At 41.8% G+C, this 19442-nt stretch overlaps 1 protein-coding gene across 2 annotated transcripts in view; it reads left to right on the top strand.

The window, feature by feature from the left end:
- PDGFRA (platelet derived growth factor receptor alpha) overlaps positions 1-17285 on the top strand; it is a 34261-nt gene extending 16976 nt beyond the window's left edge. Inside the window, exons 11-23 of one of the 2 annotated variants that reach the window (XM_030238722.2) lie at positions 118-212; positions 322-454; positions 4492-4596; positions 5268-5378; positions 6093-6246; positions 7254-7420; positions 8604-8692; positions 9217-9339; positions 9921-10032; positions 11620-11719; positions 11830-11935; positions 12640-12875; positions 13914-17285. In XM_030238722.2, coding sequence (XP_030094582.1) covers positions 118-212; positions 322-454; positions 4492-4596; positions 5268-5378; positions 6093-6246; positions 7254-7420; positions 8604-8692; positions 9217-9339; positions 9921-10032; positions 11620-11719; positions 11830-11935; positions 12640-12875; positions 13914-14061 — 1679 coding nt within the window. In that variant the 3' untranslated portion in view covers positions 14062-17285. Of the gene's footprint in view, positions 1-117; positions 213-321; positions 455-4491; positions 4597-5267; positions 5379-6092; positions 6247-7253; positions 7421-8576; positions 8693-9216; positions 9340-9920; positions 10033-11619; positions 11720-11829; positions 11936-12639; positions 12876-13913 lie in introns of both variants that reach the window. The other variant, XM_009100503.4, reaches the window with a different exon arrangement.
- The last annotated feature ends 2157 nt before the right edge of the window (positions 17286-19442 follow it).

Genomic DNA, 19442 nt, shown 5'->3' with positions numbered 1-19442 from the left:
GCTCCTGCCACCTCTGCAGGACACAGGAACTGCACTGATAGGGCAGGTGGGTGTCTTATGTATGTGATGTTCCTCATGGCTCATGAAGAAAATATGGTCTATCTTTTTACTCTACAGCCTTGAGATCAGAGCTAACTGTGGCTGCTGCTGTCTTGGTGCTGTTAGTGATTGTGATAATTTCCCTGATTGTCCTGGTCATCATATGGAAACAGGTATGTAGAGAAGTGTTTCAGTTTGGGTGCTGAGCCCTGCTGGGTTTTGATCTGCTCTAAAGTCAGGTCCAGGACTAATGCTTGGTTTTGCATTCAATGTGCTCTGCAGAAGCCCAGGTATGAGATTAGATGGAGAGTCATTGAGTCTATCAGCCCTGATGGCCACGAGTACATTTATGTGGACCCAATGCAACTGCCTTATGACTCCAGATGGGAGTTTCCTCGAGATGGGTTAGTGCTTGGTAAGTTTTCTGTGAGGGACTGGCCCCATCCTTCTTTGGGGGGAAAGACATTCAGTGACCATTCTGAGGTGACTGCAGGATTTGCAATGGAAGTTATGGCCACAGACAGAGTGTCTGTCTGTTCTCATCAGTTCTCCTTCCTGACCCTCTTCTACAGTGGCATCAGCCCTGAGCTCCCTGTGTTAGTGTCTCCTGTGCCTGCATTCCTGTTCTCCTCCTGAGTGCAGGTCCACCCCTACATGGCTTGGGGGAGTCTCTCAGTGTTAGACACCCTTTACAACCCTCATTTCTGCTAAGGCATCCACAAGAAGGACACAAATAATTATTTTTTGTTTGCAAGACATTTATATACTTATGTGCAGAGACCAAGAAAATCTGCAACTAGTTATGTAGTTTTATTAAAAATATTTTTTAAATTATTAATCTATGCCATGCACATATCAGTGGTGAGTAACTGCATATTTTTGTGGCTACTGTCCTTCTTTCTTCTTCCTTCCCCTTCTGCTTTCTTGCTTTGCTATTCCTCATTGGAATTCATACAGAATCGTAATTATTTCCTCAAGGCTGGCCCAACCTCTCATTTGTATCAATGGAAAGTATAATGACTATAGAAAATTTTAATGCTCTATCAAGATAGTGCTTTAAACATACAAGGCTTCCCTTTCTTGGAGATAACCGTGAACCAAATTGTATTGCAAAACACAGGAGAAGAAGATGAAATGTGTCTTTTGTTTGATTTTGTTTGATGTATTTCAAGAAACATATTCCCCTGGTGTATTTCTTCACCATCACAGAGAAAGAGTTAATTCTTGAAAGAAGCACGAGAAAAATTTCCAGTTCAGGAACAATATCCTTTAATTAAATTCATGTTGCTAATTGAAGACTAGAGGAGGGTGAATGTTTTATGGAATTATTTTATTACAACCCAGACTTTAATTATATGCCTAAATAGGATTTGTCAGATCTGAGTTGTTGAAGACCACCACTGTGACTTCGTCTCCCTCTGACTCATGAGCACAGCCTGCTTCAAGGCCTTCTTGTTTACAAGTGTATTCAGAATAGTCAGTAACTTTCAAACCCAGTGCACCATATCCTTCTGTCAGTCTGGGCTGCACAACTGCTCTACTTGACACACTCACCTGCTGGCATTTTTGCCATATTAAATTCTTGCTGGTGAGGGGGGACCCTCTTTTGTTTCTGGGGCTGACAATTCTGATTTGTGGTGATTTTCTCTTATCTAAGTGGTAGATGACAGCAAAGCAATTACACCTTTAGTTCAGGGAGGCTCTGAAGCAGGTCACAAACCCATTTTGGCTCTGCCAGATTAGTGTTTTCCATCCTAGCTGTGTAAGCCAGCTGGCATTTATTTGTTTTTTCTAGCCAGTAGTGCCTGGAGTGCAGTGCTGTGTTAAACGCCAACTCTGAGCATTGGCTGGATGGAGCTCCAATTGATAAATTTGGGTTACACTGCAAATTTCCCTTTGCAATCACTGAAACACCATCTATGCAGTGCACTGCTCTTTAGAGGGCTCCTGATCCAGTGCAAGTCCAGGAGATGTGTACCAGAAGGAGCAATGCAGTAATGCCATGAGCTGTTTGAACACCAGTGCCTTCTCCTGGCTCTGCTGAGAGTTAGTGTGGTGCCAGCAGGACCTGGACCTCCTCTTCTGGCTGACAGAGCTGAGAGCGTGCCTCTTGGGGCTTGGGGTCCCAGTGCTGCTGCTCAGGATACCAGGGAGGCTGTACAGAGACAGCAGAATTGCTCTCATCACTTCCCAGCAAGCCACTTATTTGTCCTGGTGACCTTAATGAAATGAAATGCTGGTCCGACACAGAATCTGACCCATCCCTATTTGAAAAAGGCAAGTTAAGATTCAGGTCACACAACAGTCAGAGATGTGGTACCTAATTTCATGAGTCTAGAAACTGGATGTAGATCATAAAGCTTGACACTTGTTTGGCTTTTAATATAGTCCCAGAGAGTTATGGTTTCATTTGGGGTGGGTTGATTATCCCCGGCCAATTTTAGAAAAAGAAGCATCCCACTGAGATGGCTGCATCTGGAACAAATTCACACGCCCCACCCTGGTATCCCCTGAGCAGAAAAGCAGCACCTCTCTGGCAGGCACAGCAGATAAGCTCTGTGGATGGGTACAGAGGCTGAATTAGCTGCTGTTCCTCCACTAGTCTGAGGAATCTTGAGCTGCTGCTGTGTCTGCCCAGTCCCTCTGTGGTGGTGAAGCAGCACTGCTCCTTCAGCGAGCAGATCACAGCAGTGCCTTTACACTGAAAAGTAAACTCACGCTGTAATTTTGAGCTTCAATGAAGCACTCATCAAGAATGTGATGGCATTACAGATGCTTAGGCAGTTAGCTCCCACCTGGCTCCAAATTTCAAATGCAAAAGATGTGGGGCTTGGGCTGCATCTGCAGAGAGGGTTGAAAAGGGGAAATAGCAGTGGTGGCTCCCTGCCATTCCGGAAGTGCTCTCACTGCCTCCACATGCACCCCAGCCCAGCAGAGGTGATGGAGAGGGAGATGTGTGCCTCGTGCTCAGCTGACAATATGGTTTTGGGGAGGAATTGGCTTGTGAAGACGAGAAGATCAAGGAGCATCAGCAAATGCCATCACATTCTGAAAGGCTGCATCCTGCCATATGGCTCCCAGACCTTCAGCCTGGAAAGTTTCAGGGGCCAAATTTCAAACTCAGGTTGTTTGAATTAGTCTAAAATTTAGTGTGAAGCTTTCTCACATCCTGATTGGGAAGGATAAGTTTTGGAGCACGGGAATCTTGAAAAGAAATCACATAGCTTCTGTGTGCATGACAAACTATGCTGTCATAATCTTGGAGAGGTTCGCCAGTGTTAGCTAAGCATTCTTTAACCATTTATTGTGCTTGTTAAAAATGCAGATCTTGTTTGGTTGGAAAGTTTCTTTTGAAAGCATGTGTACAATAAAAGTGGGGGCAGCAGCTAGAGGATAACAGAAACATATGGCATTGCATGCCAGATAACACCTTCAGAAGTGTAAAAGGTGACAAGTTCAAACTGCAAATGAACGTCAAAGACAAAATGCTGTGTATCTCCGTAGTAAAAGTTACTACTCATTCTTTCTGTGCTTCAAGTTAAAAAGGAACATAAAACCAAAGCTTGTCAGGCATGTGATTATATTTGGGCATCTGGACCTCATACAGAAGGTATGAGGTTCACATAGTGTTCACATAGTGTTCCCTTGATGAACTTGGTTTTCAATGCAGGAGCTATGAAATACAGCATTTTGGAGTATGTTTGTGCAGTTTATATTTCTCTAAAATCTCAATCTGTACAAAATTCTTCTGGAGACTATATCCATATTAGAAGACGGAATATATTAATCCCAAATTTTTGTCTAAATTGATTTGTAGCAAAAGGGTCTATAAACATTAGCTGTTTTATTACAGCACTTGGAAATTTGCAATACAATTTATTCCAGCAGATGTACATTAGACTTCAGAGAAATTTCCCCTCATATGTGATCAACATGTATTTCAGCTTCTTGCAGATCTGAAATAGTGCCTGTCTGTTTCTGAATGGGCTGTTGATGTGCTTTAGTCCATTTTACTGCTGGATGTATCCAGTATTAAATAAAAGACCAAAACCACAGCTGAGGGACCCAATTAAGATTAGTAAGTCAGGAACCTGTATTTTAATCAGGTGTTGATAGAGGCAAAGAGGTCAGCTTAAGCCTAGGACAATCTATGTTGTGAGAGGATAAAGTGAAGATGTCACAGCACAGGAAGGGATGAATTTGAATGAGCTGAGCTTCCAGATGCAGGTGTGCTCTTGATGTTTGCTGGCATCTTTTTAAGAATTGTACTTAATGATAGCACCTCATATCTGCCTTTTTTGCTTAAAAACAACAATAACAGCAGAAATACTGGTGGTCTGGCTAAGGGATTGTGCCCTTTCCACAATAATCAACTTGTAGAGGAATGGAGATAGGAAAGGAGCTGAATTGCTGTTACTGTCTGAAATGAATAATGCTCTCCCTTGTGTTCAGGTCGGATCCTTGGTTCGGGTGCCTTTGGAAAAGTCGTTGAAGGGACTGCATATGGATTGAGTCGCTCTCAGCCGGTGATGAAAGTAGCTGTGAAAATGCTGAAACGTAAGTTGTCATGGTTCCATTTCCCAAGTCAGGTAGGGCAGGTTCCCACAGGGTTATTCGAACATTGCTTGTCCTAAACTAATTCTTTGTATCTGAAGTTGAAAATGAATGGTGAAATGATGGGATTTTCAAATTATATGTTAGATTGCTTGATGGCATTTCAAGCCCGAAGGTACCCAGGCTTTTGAAAGCATTCAAAGTTTAGGTTTAGCTGAACAGCTACAATAACTCAACAAATACTGAGAAGGATAAAGTAACCATGAATGCCTGTGAACAAGTGAGGGCTATACAACAAGGGGAAATAGGCAGGTCTTGTATAAGTTCACTGAAGATTTCCTTCTTCATGAGAACTGAGAATCTGATGTAGTGATTCTGTAGGAACCATGGGGAGCTTGCTTGTGTTGAATGAGCAGCTTGTAGAGTGCTTCTGTGCCATGTGGCAATCCACTACACCTCTGGTGAGGGACAAACAGACCCAGTCAGCTACTGAGCTGCACCAAGGGAGTCCCTTATTCATCATTTGCAGCTCCTCTCCAAGTCTTCAGAAAGACACGTATCAAGTAAAGGACATGGTGGCAGCAATGTTCCAATGAGGCAAGCAAGGAGAAATTTTTTGTTAATATGAAAAAGGTGACTGCTCCCACAGGGTGGCTAATGTGTTTTTTCTACAGCTACAGCTAGATCCAGTGAAAAACAGGCACTCATGTCTGAACTGAAGATAATGACACATCTTGGCCCTCACTTGAATATTGTGAATCTGCTCGGAGCTTGTACAAAATCAGGTGAGTTTGGCTGAAAAAATAAAGGTTTGCTGTGGGATAATTATTCAGTATTTAACAAGCACATTGATGCCTAAAGATTTTCAGCTTTTTATGTAATCTTCATGTATTTGTAGACTGTTAAATGCCTAGGGACAATTTTTAGTACATTTCCAAATTTCTTTCCCACAATGAACAAATATTTATTGATGCATTCCTTAAATTTTATCTAGTCTTGCCTGTTAGTTTACTGAGGACTTTTTATTTTGCACCATGTAATCATAGACACAATAAAGATAGGGTAGGAGACTGGGGGGAGAGGTCCAGTGGGGCAGAACCCAGGGTGGAGGTTACCTAACCAACTGCTCCTCAAATTGGATAATATTGGCTAGATATTTTAATTGCCCTGTACAAATTTAATTATGAGCACATATTTTTTTTGCCATACTGTGTATCTGAGGGCTTTTATATTACCATTTTAATGTTATTTGGAAAAGCTTGTCTTCTATTTCCAGGCATTGACACAGCTTTCAAGTAGATGATTAATCAATAAATATAAACAAATATAGGTTTTCAGAAAACTTCTTGATATTTGGTAATAATTGCAGTCAAAACTTAGTAGATAGAAATGCATTAACTCACAACTCTATTTTCTACTACATTTGGAGTCTTTTTGTATTTGTTTCTATTTTTCAAAAACCCCGCTCATCAATGCATAATTTTGCTTTATTTTAACAGGTCCTATTTACATCATTACTGAATACTGTTTTTATGGCGATTTGGTGAACTACCTGCACAAGAATAGGGACAATTTCCTGAACCGACACCCCGAAAAGCCTAAAAAAGATTTGGATATCTTTGGGATGAACCCTGCTGATGAAAGCACAAGAAGGTGGGAAAAAAATGAAAAAAAGAAATCAGTGATCTGCAACTTAAGGAGGACTTAAGCCATTATAAATCCTTTTTGCATTACTCTCATTCATTGGTTTAAACTCCTCCCTAATATTTCTCATTAGACTTTTATTTGTCACATTTCATAAATCTGGGAAGGTTTCAACAGTTTTTATTCAACCTCCCTGACATGTGTCCTAGATTTGTGCTTCCTGCATGCCTGCAGTCTGAGGACCCCTGTGGTTTCTCCATAGATATCCAAGTGCATCTATCTGTCTTCTTGTTCCAACGCTTGGGGAATTTCCAGTGTCTAAAACTCCTTCCCTTCAAACAACCTGGCAGAGCTTGTTCTCCAAACTCAAGCTCCCTCCTTTATCTACCAATGGCTTAGCCAGTCTCAATAGTGTCCTAATTGTTAATGTTCATCCCAGAACTTTTTCCAGATGATGGTTGAGGAAGCTTGTCATCATATATTCAGCAACAATGTAATGCTATAAAATGAGCCAGGATTTTAAAAAGTGAACAAAGATTCATTCAAAAAATCACTCAGAGAAATAGATCAACTGCCTTGGTAGCTGAGTAAAGCCAGTACCATTCATCTGGGCATGGGTGTGCTCAGCAGGACTGGATTTGATGCAAACTGTCTTTGTGAATAAATTACATCTATCATTTGGAATACCTTGAGCTAAAAGCCCTAGGTAATGATTCTTGAGTTCAGTGGGATTTTGGGATTAAGGCATGGTTACATTCATGACTGTTGGCAAAAGCCTAAGTTTGGAGCGCTTGTGTTTGACTACAGTAATACACAGTAAATGTATTAATAAGTGATGGTTATGTTATACATATGATATCTGGTAATGATAATTATTTATGCATATTTCCTAACAAGAAGCCAGCTGTTGAATTTCACCTCAATACAATGGTACCCCTTAAATGAAAGGTTAGATACGCACATGCTCTGACAGGGAAGTCACCACCTGATACACTTGTGTTTTTTTCCAATTTCAGTTATGTGATACTATCATTTGAAAACACTGGAGAATACATGGACATGAAACAAGCTGATACCACTCAGTATGTGCCAATGCTGGAAAGGAAGGAGGGCTCTAAATACTCTGATATTCAGAGATCTGTGTATGATCGGCCTGCTTCGTATAAGAAGAAATCCATGTCAGGTAACGTAGAACTGTCCCTTCTGCATATATCATTAATACAAATGACTCTTGTGTAAACAGGTATCTGATTTTTGTCCTCTAAATGCACACAAGCTGCTTAGCTCTGCTCAGCAAGTGTGAGCATAAGCTGTTAGCTAAAAGCTTGTGTTTGTGTTCTTCCATTCTGCTCTGGGGGTAGGAGAGCATGTTGTGGGGCAGAAGGGGCCCTGCTGTGTGTTTGTTTCTGTGCTGAAGCACTGGGCAGTTGTGCTCTGCAGTGGGGCTGTAGGCACTCTTTGGAGGCAGTGATTTTATCAGTCCTGTAGCTTGAAGGGTTTTGAGCAATAGCAACGACCAATAATAATAGTAGTTTATATTGTACTGTATCCACTTACGTTTCACATTAACTGACTCTTAGCAAATGCAGAACACTCCCAAATACTTTCCTGGATTATGTAATGAAGATAATGAATGCATCCTATTCCCTGCCCTGCTCTCAGAAACGAAATATGCTTTTGTTTAAAAAGAGACACCGCCACTTCTGCCTCCAGGATATGGTTCAGAAACTGAACCATATCCAGCCCCAGATTTACATGGCAGACTTATCTACTCATGCTCTAGGACAGTCAGGGAAAATGAATCACTGAATTCTGACTGGTTTTTTTCCGGCATTTTTCATAAAATAAATATGAACTGTTGCCATGAATTCCTGACCCTTTTTGCTGGTATTGGATTAGTCCCAGTGAATACTTCCTGGGAAACAACAGGGTTCAGCAAAAGTAAATGGATAAGAATGTACATGCATGCAAAAAACCCTATTGAAGCCATCTCCTCTAAACAAATATTTTTGTACCACACAATGAATAAACAACCTGTGTGACAGTCAAGTAATGTCCAGCAACACTTCTTTCTCACTTTACTTTTGCTGTTCCCAGGGGAAAAAAATTACAGACAGGAGAAAACCCTAACCTGCTTTTTCATACTGGCTGTTTTTAAAAATGCAGTATGTGTCAGTGAGTGATGCAGACATTAAAAGTGGCAATAGTTACTATGAAAAGACTGTTTTGGTCATGGTACTCTGCTAAAATTATCAGCTCGGAACCATGATAGGTAGGGGAAGATGGATGCTCCTTTCACACTCTACAGCAAAACCACATCTTTCTTCTTTTTTTGATAGAATCAGAAGTCAAAAATCTTCTTTCAGATGACAGTTCAGAGGGCCTCAGCCTATTGGATTTGCTGAGCTTCACCTACCAGGTTGCACGGGGAATGGAATTCTTGGCTTCTAAAAATGTAAGTAAATAAAAAAGTAAGCAAAATGGAATAAGGTGTCAAAATGTCTTTTGCAGCTATGGTTTTAAATTTAGATTTTGAGCATATGACACAATATAGGATTAGTTTTGGAGATACAGACAGCTTTTTCACTTACCTGGAAATGGAGATCACTGTGATGGGAAAAAATCAAAGCAGCTTGTCTTCCCCTGCTTCATCCTGTGACCTTGCTGGAGTCAGGGTAAAGCAGGGTCTGGATGAAGGGTCCATGCAGTCACAAACCAGCATGGCCAGGAGCACAGGCATATCATTAGTAGAGGGGTAGGATGGGAAGGGGTGATCTCACTTTTGCCTCCTCCTCCCTAAAATGCATCTTGTGAGTCCTCGCCGGTCCTGAGGCCTGGTGCCTCCTTGCCCCTGCTAGCAGGTGCTTGTTCAGTAGAAGGTCTTGTTAGGACTGCACCTAGAAAGCCAACCCTTTTGTAAGGGCAGTGGCCCTCATGGAAAAAGCATGTCCTTGAACAACTTCATTTTTCTCCATACAGTGTGTGCACCGTGACTTGGCCGCTCGTAATGTCCTCCTGGCTCAAGGAAAAATTGTGAAGATCTGTGACTTTGGGCTGGCTAGAGACATCATGCATGATTCCAACTATGTCTCCAAGGGCAGTGTATGTACTTAATCTCTGGAGTTCTGCTTTAACTGAAATGAAAATTGTCAGTTTTGAATGCTATTTCATGTTCTTGCCATTCAGTGTTGGTCACAGTAGTTGACCACTGGGATGTATGCTCCTCAGAACAATTCATCTTCAGATCATTAATTCCTGTAACTTTTCTAACTCTGTTTTAAAGTGAAAAAATACACATTCAGTACTTCACAGTCTGACATTTCTAAGTGGCAGGTTTTGTGACTGGATAAATTATCAAGGAACTGTCAAACAGTGACATATCAGACCTAGTTCAGCAGTGCCAGATTTTGCATCATACCTTCAGTCATTTACTACCTGGTTATTTGCCAGTAATGAAATGAATACACCTATGGTTTAAGTAGTTTTTGTGGGGAGCAACAAGTAGCATTGCTTATAATCATGGTACCTCTGTATTAAATTGAAGTAAAAATAAACACTAACAGGGTTAACATAAATTTTCTTATAGAGCGATGTTATTCCTGGCTATCAAACAACAATTGCAATAGTAATAATTTATTTAATGACTAATCTGTGTGTTTGGGCTTTCTTTCTTTTTATTACAGACTTTCCTCCCAGTAAAATGGATGGCACCTGAAAGTATTTTTGACAACCTGTACACAACATTAAGTGATGTCTGGTCTTATGGCATTCTGCTGTGGGAAATATTTTCTCTTGGTATGTACTGTGAATATTTTCCTATGTGCAGTGATACATGAAGTATTTCAAATTCTGCATATAAAAATATATGCATGAAATCCACTGTTAGTTATTCCTCTGTATGGGATTTCAGATTCCAGTATTAGGTGTGAAGTGAGATATCCATCTCACTCCTTTGGGAGTGAGAACTCCCAAAGTTCTCCTTAGTTTTGGTACAGATTGGGTTTTTTTGTTTGTTTGGGGGTTTTGGCTTTTTTGGTTGTTTTGGTTTGTTTATTTTTGCAATATACTTTTTTTTCTGTAAAACTAAAAGAACTGTGTGAAAATCTTTTGAGGAAAAGTATTGGTGTGCCACAGCAGGATTGATTTTCTGTCTAATATGAGAAGGAACATGTTTCTCCCTTGCAATGGGGTGCCTGGGGCTGCAGCCCAGCTCAGCAGCTGCTTTGGAACAGTCTCTTCATACATGTTTCAAAAGAGCCTGTCTTAGTCCCATTACAAAATGAAAATAAATGTCAATCTTCTGGGACAATGATTTCTCATTTCCAGGTCAACACTGTTCACACAGCTGGTTTATGGCAGCGTGAAGTGGTTATGACAATATATAGCAGTTACAGACAATGCTCAGCTCCCAGCTGGGAGCAGCCTGGCTCTCTCCTCAGCCTCATTAATTAATTAGCCTCCTGGATGGCTGGATGGCCAGCTTCAGCAAGCCTACATTGCCCAGATTTACTGCCAGCAGAATTACTCATGAGTGCGTGGTATCTCCTGCTGCCCCACAGCACCCCCAAGCCTAATGTCATTTGCTAGAATAAGTTGTCACAGAGCTGCTTCTCAGAAAACAACAGTTGCAGCACTATTTATGGTATTGATTCCTGTAATCTCTGAGAGTCATAGCTCCTGTAAACAGCCATTCCCCGATATCCCTGGGAGGCACTGGACAGCTCAGGAACTGAACCACTACACTTCACTGCTCTACCTGTAAAGAAGGTTCTGAAGCTCAATTTTAGGTGAAAATCCTGCTTTTGAAAGGGCAGAGATTTCTTAAGTAATATCATAGTATGCCTTCTCCATCTGAGAATATTGTTCCTTTTTGGAAAGCAAAACATGTCCTCAGCAGTGTTTGTTAAAAAGGTCAACTATAACATCTTGCTACCATGTTGACTTCAGCTTGAATTACTCTTTTACACATCAGCAACAACTGAGTATGAGAGCAATGATATCTCTGTGCTGCAGCCCCAAATTATTGGTTAACTGTGTTAGCTTGGGCCAAGCCCAAACTTTTTGAAAACCCATGCCAAATGCAGGCTGATGATCTGATCCAGGTATCATCCAATCTCCGTCCCCAGTACATTCTACAAACTCTGTATTTTTTTTTTCTCACTATTACCTACTTAAAACTTTCCTAGCCAGTGTTTCACATTAGGGCTTAATGTCATCAAGACAACAGCTCTGATGTGAAACCCTGGCTAGGGAAGAATCATTCTGATGTCATGTTAAATTATAGCGTTAACACTTGATGACATGAACAAGAAGACAGTATTTGGGAACTCTGCATGGGTATTTAAGTACAGAGTAGTACTTTTGCTTCTCTGTTATCTGCAGGTGGCACACCGTATCCTGGCATGATGGTCGATTCTACTTTCTACAATAAGATCAAGAGTGGATACCGAATGGCCAAACCCGACCATGCCACCAATGAAGTGTATGTGTGCATTTGGCTTTTCCACACCTGCCCAGTCTCCAGAGAATTTTGGCTTTACTTTCTGTTTGCTCACTACCAGCTGGTTAAACTGGTTTCCTTCTTATCGGCAGGTATGAGATTATGGTGAAGTGCTGGAACAGTGAACCGGAGAAAAGACCTTCTTTCTACCATTTGAGTGAAATTGTGGAGAGCTTGTTGCCTGGAGAGTACAAAAAGGTTTGCTCTTTGTAATTTTCTCTGTGTTTTCTGTATACTGCTTCAGAGGGAATTACAAGCATTGTTCCAGCCATGAGAGCCATGAGCACTGAACTGGTACATTCTAAGCTATGTGAATTATGTGATTAGCATGGGGACATTGCATGTTCAGTTTTTTCAGTCAAACTTGCTGAGAGAAGCAGTTCTGCAGTATTAACTGGGAAGCAGAACCCTTTATGTCTAATTAAATCCTAACAACTCAATTTTTCTACTGGAGAACTAGTTGTATTTATTTTCATAGGATTTTGTAGATGTGAAATAATTATATAAAATGGACGTGGCCCATGTGTATAATCTCCCTGTCTCCTTCTTTGGATCCTGACACCAGCAAGTTTTCCCCTCACACTTCTGATAGCTCTTGACTATTTGTGCCTTCCCCATCATTCAGTGTTTCATTTTTCCCACCTACCTTAACTCCCTTTTCCCCACCCTTCTTTCACATCTTTGTCTGCTTTGGGCTGCCACAAAGCTTTGCTCCTGCATCATCTAAAACTTACATGCCACTTCTCCCTTCAAAGCAATTGAAGATTCTGGACTTCTTTATCCAGCGTTGCTGGGTCCTAGGTCAGAATATTTGCTAGGCTAATGAATCACAGCTGCCCATCTGAAGAAAGGCAGCCTTAGTGAATAGCATCTAACGAGGGGGTTGAAATGATTTTTTTCAGAGCTATGAGAAGATTCATCTGGACTTCCTGAAAAGTGACCACCCAGCTGTCACACGCATGAGAGGGGACTGTGACAATGCTTACATTGGTGTCACTTACAAGAATGAAGACAAGCTAAAGGACAGGGAGAGTGGATTTGACGAGCAGAGGCTGAGTGCTGACAGTGGATACATCATTCCCCTGCCTGACATTGACCCTGTTTCTGAGGATGAGCTTGGCAAAAGAAACAGACACAGGTAGGTGCAGTTTACAGATCACTTAGCCCATAGTCACCACTTGGGGTCATGTTTGGCAATGTCCATTTACACTTTCCAGCATTCTACTCTGCAAATGGTTTCCTTAGCTCTCTTCAGACTACTTATTCGGGGAGTCACACATAAATATGTGGTATGACTTCCCACAGTGTTTTCAATGGGAAAGAGTTAATGTTGCCTGTCTTGTGGTTTCCAGGGTAGGATGACTGCTGGTAGGGGGCTTCCATATGTTTTTGGGACTCCTATAATAGCTTGGTCAAGTCACAGTAGTTGTCTTGTGGATTTGTGGGCACAATTTGCAGCACATCTTGCGTCCTTGGGGCTTTGTATGAGATCTCAAAGGATTGATTTCTTTTTTTTTTAATTGATATCTTCTATGTTCTATGTCTATATATCTTCTAGTTTTCTATGAAAGCAGGGTGTCCAGAACTTTTTACTTCTTTCTTGTCAATTTGCATGGCCAATGCCACTACAAGACAGCACGGCCTGACCCTTATTGTGATTGGTGCAGGTGTTATTCAGTCCTTAATTCATGGTGTATAGATTCAGCAACCTAGAAATGCCTTTTTTCCTTCTTTTTTTTTTTTGTATATTTTTGTGCTTTACTCAAGTGAGGGAAGAAAAAGGTCCCTAAAAGTACTATCAAAATTAAGACATATTATCTCTCTCTCTTATCTTACTGTCTGTTATTACTATCTTATTTTCACCTGGCCTCCCCAGATTTACCTAAGTGACCTATTGTCACAGTAGTGTCATAAAACTACTTCTCCAACAAGTAGCTGGTTGAAAGTGCTTGGAGGAACATAAGAACAGCATGCTCCTTTGAATTCCAAGGTGTTTCACTACTTTTGATATACAAGATATGTCATGTCCTAAGAAACTGGTGGTCATAGTCACCTAAGATTGCACCGTGGGTCAGAAAGCCTCTGGGGAGGTAGTGTTCAGTTCTGCCAGAGACTGGAGTATTTAGCCAGCCACAGTCACCAGGTACCTTATCTCTGAGATATCTGTCTCTTCCAGTTCACAGACATCTGAAGAAAGTGCCATTGAAACTGGTTCCAGTAGCTCTACCTTCATCAAGAGGGAGGACGAGACCATTGAGGACATTGACATGATGGACGACATTGGGATCGACTCCTCAGACCTGGTGGAGGACAGCTTCCTGTGACCCCACGGACACCTGCCAGCTCTGTGCACGGGGGAGCTTCCCCATTTGTCTACAGACTTCTGCTCCACAGAGAAAACCACTTTATTGCAACGTCAAGGATGTGAAGAGGAGGTGGATTTGTAGAAAGGAACTCCCAGAAATGGGCAGAGGACTCAGCCTGAGTATAAATGAAAGAGACATGTTGAAGATGGATTTTTTTTTTAGTGTTGCTTCTTGCAGTACTTCAGTAGCATCTCAGTGTTGTTTGCCATTCCAACTGGTAGGAGGATGAAGGGAAAGGCCACAAACAGACTGGTTTTGTGTTTCAAGGGCATTCATATGACTTTGATGGATCAATTTCCCACTGCAGCAATACTTTGCCGTTGTAATTATGTAAATAATTGTCTACTCAAGGATCTTTTGAGGTGCACATTGAACATATGCCATGGATTTTAGAAGAGGTCATTCATGAATTCTGTGTACTTCCTCCCTCAATCTCAATGTCAGCTGCTGTTGAACTACCATGTGAATTGAAGAACATGCAAAAACCACTTTTGGACCAAAAAGGTCTAAAACCATAAGGGACTGACCGGTACTATAATACATGTTACTTTCCACCATTAATGCAAGTAAAGGGGAATAATAATGATAATAATAATGATAATTAAAATTCAGTCTATAATAGGTGTTAGAAACCTAGTAAGTCTTTATTAACTATAGAAGGTAGCTGTTTTCAAAATAATACTACTACTGTTTTCAGTAACACTAAATGTATATTTTACAATCCATTGTCCTTCAGTAAAAGCACAATATCAAAACACTTTTTAAAGTGCAGGGGAGAAATTTCCAGCCCAAAAAATTTTATGAAAAATTTTTTTCATTTTTTTATTTACACAGTATGGTAATTGTTCTGGTTAGTTAAAACTACTTTAACATGGAGAAAAAATTTAGGATTTTTTTTCTTTCATGAGCTGAGTAGCTTTTCTAATCAAATGTACTTCAAGTAGAATTAGGTGAGGTCCTAAAAATTTCAATTAAAAAAAATTATACCAGATTTCCAAGATGCTGGAGAATGGAAGATTATGATAAACCACCAGCAATACCCAGCAATTAGTGTTTCATGGTACTCAAAAGAAATCTTATCCTGAGGTTAGCTCTGAAGAATTGATTTGATATTTAAACTGTTCAAGAAACAAAGACATTTCTTCTAGCCTGAAATGCAACTTCAAATAAGCAGAAAAAACATGCAGAAAATATTCCTGTCTTAGGTTTTCAAGTTTAAACAGGAGCAGAAATCTCTACTATCTTTGCAGACTGTATCTACAACAGGTAAATGCTTCTAGGAGTGTTTTTTGGAAGAAGATGCATGAAAATGAATCTGCTCTCAGCCTGCAATTGTTGGTTTTTGACACCACTTAAATGAACAAAGAATTGTGATTACTGCTATCACTGTACAATGTGTTATTGAGCTATGATGCTTTGGAAGACTTACATGTGAAAAAAATTATATCACTGCCAAGGGCTCCATCCTTTCTGGTACTCAGCTTTCAAGCTTTGCCCTAATTCAGTGCAATGAGCACCTCATAGGATATGCCCAGCCTCTGTTACCATACAACCAATGCAAATGTGGTGCAAACTCATTTGCAGTATTTTCCTAGGAAGTGTGAAAGAGTGACTGACAGAGCATGCTGCCATGTTAAACTACAGTCTACCTTCATAAGGCCCTACAAAAAGCCTTGTAAGTCCCCTTGACGTCACTTGTGGACAGCTACAGATCAAATAAAAGCCAATGCAATACTGGCAGTGTCACAGCATGGGACACTGCACAGGCAAGTAATTCTGGGTCTGGGTTTCAAGCTGTCACCTGGCTGAGGCCATGCACAAGATCACAGCAAGTGTGAAAAGAGGACCTGAAGCGAGCCCCCACATTTTCAACCCCGATGGAAGCTGACAATCAGAAGGAATGGTGATTGATGGTGCATCCTCTACTTCTTGCATTCGACAGATCAAGAACAAGTGTCTTCCTGGGACCATGCTTTTGCCAAACATGTCACTGAGCTCTGTACGGGGACAACTGTGAAACACAGACTCCTGATATAGCCAGGACAGATGAGATGGTGTGAAATCTCCCTCCAGTTACGAACTATGAATTGAGGAAACACAAATTGTCTACGGACATCGCAGATATCTGGATGGCCACTTGAGATGACATGTGCCTTAATTTGCATGTATAGTCTTTACAACTGCACATTCAAATTAGGCAAGCAATTTCACCTGCATTTTTGCACATGGCCTAGTGTTCTTCAGGGTTTGAAAATCAGCCCCAGCATGTTTTATTATATCAGTTACTGGAATCTAAGGACATTTTCATGCAGCTTTGCCTTCCCCTCACCAGCCTCATTCTGTATCTCACAGTGCATCTCAGGCTAGACTCAGCCAGTGAACCAGAGCTGGCTCACTTTCTGGAACATGGTAATGTTAATTCCCCATCTTGTCATGAGTGATGTACAGATCAATTGCATCCCTGGCAAGGGTCTAGCCAAACCCAGCTCACTGCAGGCTTGGAATCAGACAAGCTGGCCTGGAAACTGGAATGAGAAGGAGAGGAAGAGAGAGGTTTTACTAGAGTGGGAGAAGGGTGAAAGGATGAATTGTTTAGTTTCACAATGTTATCAGTATTACAGACTTATTTTTTTTTTATGGCTTACTTTTTGAGAAGCCACTGGAAGAGATATTCCCAAACCTTTTGCTACAGTAATTGTATAACGACAATCAGTGTTATCCTACGAAATGCAGCTTTTGATTTGGAATGGCCAACCAATTCCTTACAGCGTGGTCTGCAACTTGTACAAAATGGTCCTATAACATGATGAAGGACGTGAGATATGATGATGTTATACATCAATATGTATATAAGTATTTTTATATAGACTTCTAGAATACTGCCAAAACATTTATGACAGCTATATCACTGCCTTTGTTTATATTTTTTTTACTGTGATATATTCCACAGGCACGTTAACTGTTGCACTTTGAATGTCCAAAAGTTATATTTTAGAATAATAAAAAAGGAAGTGTTTCCAAAATGATGGCTGTTGTGAAATGTTTGAAGAAGGGCAAACTGGCCTGAGTGATGGTAGGCACAAAATGTATTTCAAAAATGCCCCTATTGATATTTTGTCTTTGAAAAAATCTTGTAAATTAAGATCTCTATATTTCAATAAATGATATATAATTTAAGGATATGTGAGGGGTCTATACTCACTTCTTGAAAGATGGTTATAAAGAATCAGTCTTGCTCAGGGATTTTTTTCCCTCAAGAGGTCTTTGAGTTCTCTGTGAAGCCATCAATCAGTAATGACAACCACGTCTCCGAGCCCTTCCATGGGCACAGTGAGGGAGTGCTGGCAGCAAATGACCAGGATGCCAGGTGACATCTGTGGGCAGTCGTATTATCTCCCAGCACACAGCAGGTATGGGGCTCCAGCACTGGGTGGGTGAGTGGCTGGGCACTGGGATCCCTGCACAGGATGAAACCCTTGGCCTTGGCAAATGTGTGCTGGGGGGTTGATGCCTGCTGGTCTGCACACACTCAGGAAAGGCCCCTGGCTACAGGAACCCACCACCATTGTGAACCACACCAAGTTTTTAGTATGGTTCTGTGCTCCCACGGTAACCAATTTTACACAGCGTGTGTAACTGAATGTGAATTTGAGAATATTTGGAAGATTTCAACCTGAAATCAGAGTTAAACTTGGCAGCTGCACTTCCTGCACGAAAGCCTGTCACGGTTTTCCAGAGGGAGCCAGGCAAGGCTGGCTCTGGGAATGCCCTGTGAATGGGTAGGTTAGCAACCCTCTCTCCTTGGGGTGGTCACTGTTCTCTTGCTGGGAGCTTGCTGGGAGACGAACTCTCCATCTAACATATCCCTGTCCTCACTCACATGGGGTGCAGCATCCTGGCCCTCGCCTTGGATACGAGTTACAGTAGGTTATGGCTCTCCTTTGTGTGTCCTTGCTGAAAGGAGCCTTTATCCTGTAGCCCTGCACAGACACAGTCCACTTCCTGTCACCACAGGGGGACAGGAAAGAGCCCTGGACGTGCTTGTGCCCTTACATCCTGCTGGGCTGGGCACCTGCTCTTCTGGCAGCTCAGCAGCTGTGTGAGACACAAGGACCAAAGGACTCGTCATTCCTGCTGTGTGGGGCTACCAAAATCTCTCTCTATGCAAGAGCCTGGCTACAGAGCATCCTCCTGAGCACAGGGCATGGCTGTGTGTGCCTGTGAGCATATCTATCCATGCTGGGGAGCATGGAGAGTGAGTTTCTCACCTTCTTGCTGAAGCAGACCCATTTGGGGCAAAATTCTAGCTCCTTGCTCCACCAGACTGGGGGTCCAACATGAGTTCCATGCATCATCTTGCTCCCTGTCTCAAGGCCTCAGCAAGTATTTGGCTGGAAATGTGCTGAGGGCAGAGGCAGTGTGCCCAGAAAACAGGAGCTGTGAGAGAGCAGCACCGTGCCAGGAGCAGAGAAGGGCAGGCTTCTGGCCAGGAGGATAGGAAGAGAATTACTTTAGGTTATGCAGGTAAAAAGATTTTTGGCTAAGCTGTGTTGCTATGAGTGGAAAAAGCAGCAGGTTCACAAGCCAGGAAGAAATTATCCAGCCCCCTTGAGATGCCCCCATGGCTCTGGAAACCTGAGGCATGGTGCCTTTGCAGCTGTCTCAGCAAGATCGCTGTGTCCCATCAAGTTATCCCCATTGTTAGAGGCTGTGTGGTATGGGAGCTGTGTGCCGGCCTAACCCCCAGGAAAAATGAAAGGGAAACAAAGAAAAGACTTTGTAGGCTCAAAAACAAAGCAGAGAGAAAGTGACCTCATGGATCTGGGCTAGCTCATGAAGCCAGCAGCTGAAGCAGAGCCCGCACTCTGCCAGAGTCCCATCACTGCTGCCTCTGCCGGGTGAGGGTGGGGCTCAGCACTCGTGGGCTTGTCCTCCTGACCCCATCTCTGTCCTGCACCCCTTGGCACAGCAGCTCGTATGAGACCAAAACAGAGTGTGTGTCAGAGGAGTCACCAGTCCCTTCCTCTGCTGGCATTGGTGTTCAATGCTTTTCAAAGGGAAAACCTAGCTCCTAACCCCAATTCACTCCCATCCAAGCAGCTGGAGGTAAGGATTAGAACCACCTCTAAAAATTCCAGTTTCCTTTCATTTGTTAATAGTAACTTTACTGAAATAAAAACCCATTTTTTTCTTTTCCAAGTTGGCCACAAGATGGAAGCAACAGACAAAAATTATGTGAAATTGTTCTTTTCCTCATCTTTTCTCTGGTTTTGCTTGCACAGCAACACAGATGTATTGCCACTGCAGAGGCAGAATAGCTGGAGCTCTCAAAGCAATAG

This window comes from Serinus canaria, chromosome 4, assembly GCF_022539315.1.
Source record: "Serinus canaria isolate serCan28SL12 chromosome 4, serCan2020, whole genome shotgun sequence".
Taxonomy (NCBI): Eukaryota; Metazoa; Chordata; class Aves; order Passeriformes; family Fringillidae; genus Serinus; species Serinus canaria.
Note: the sequence above shows the minus strand (reverse complement) of the source record. Positions and strands in the feature narration are given on the sequence as shown.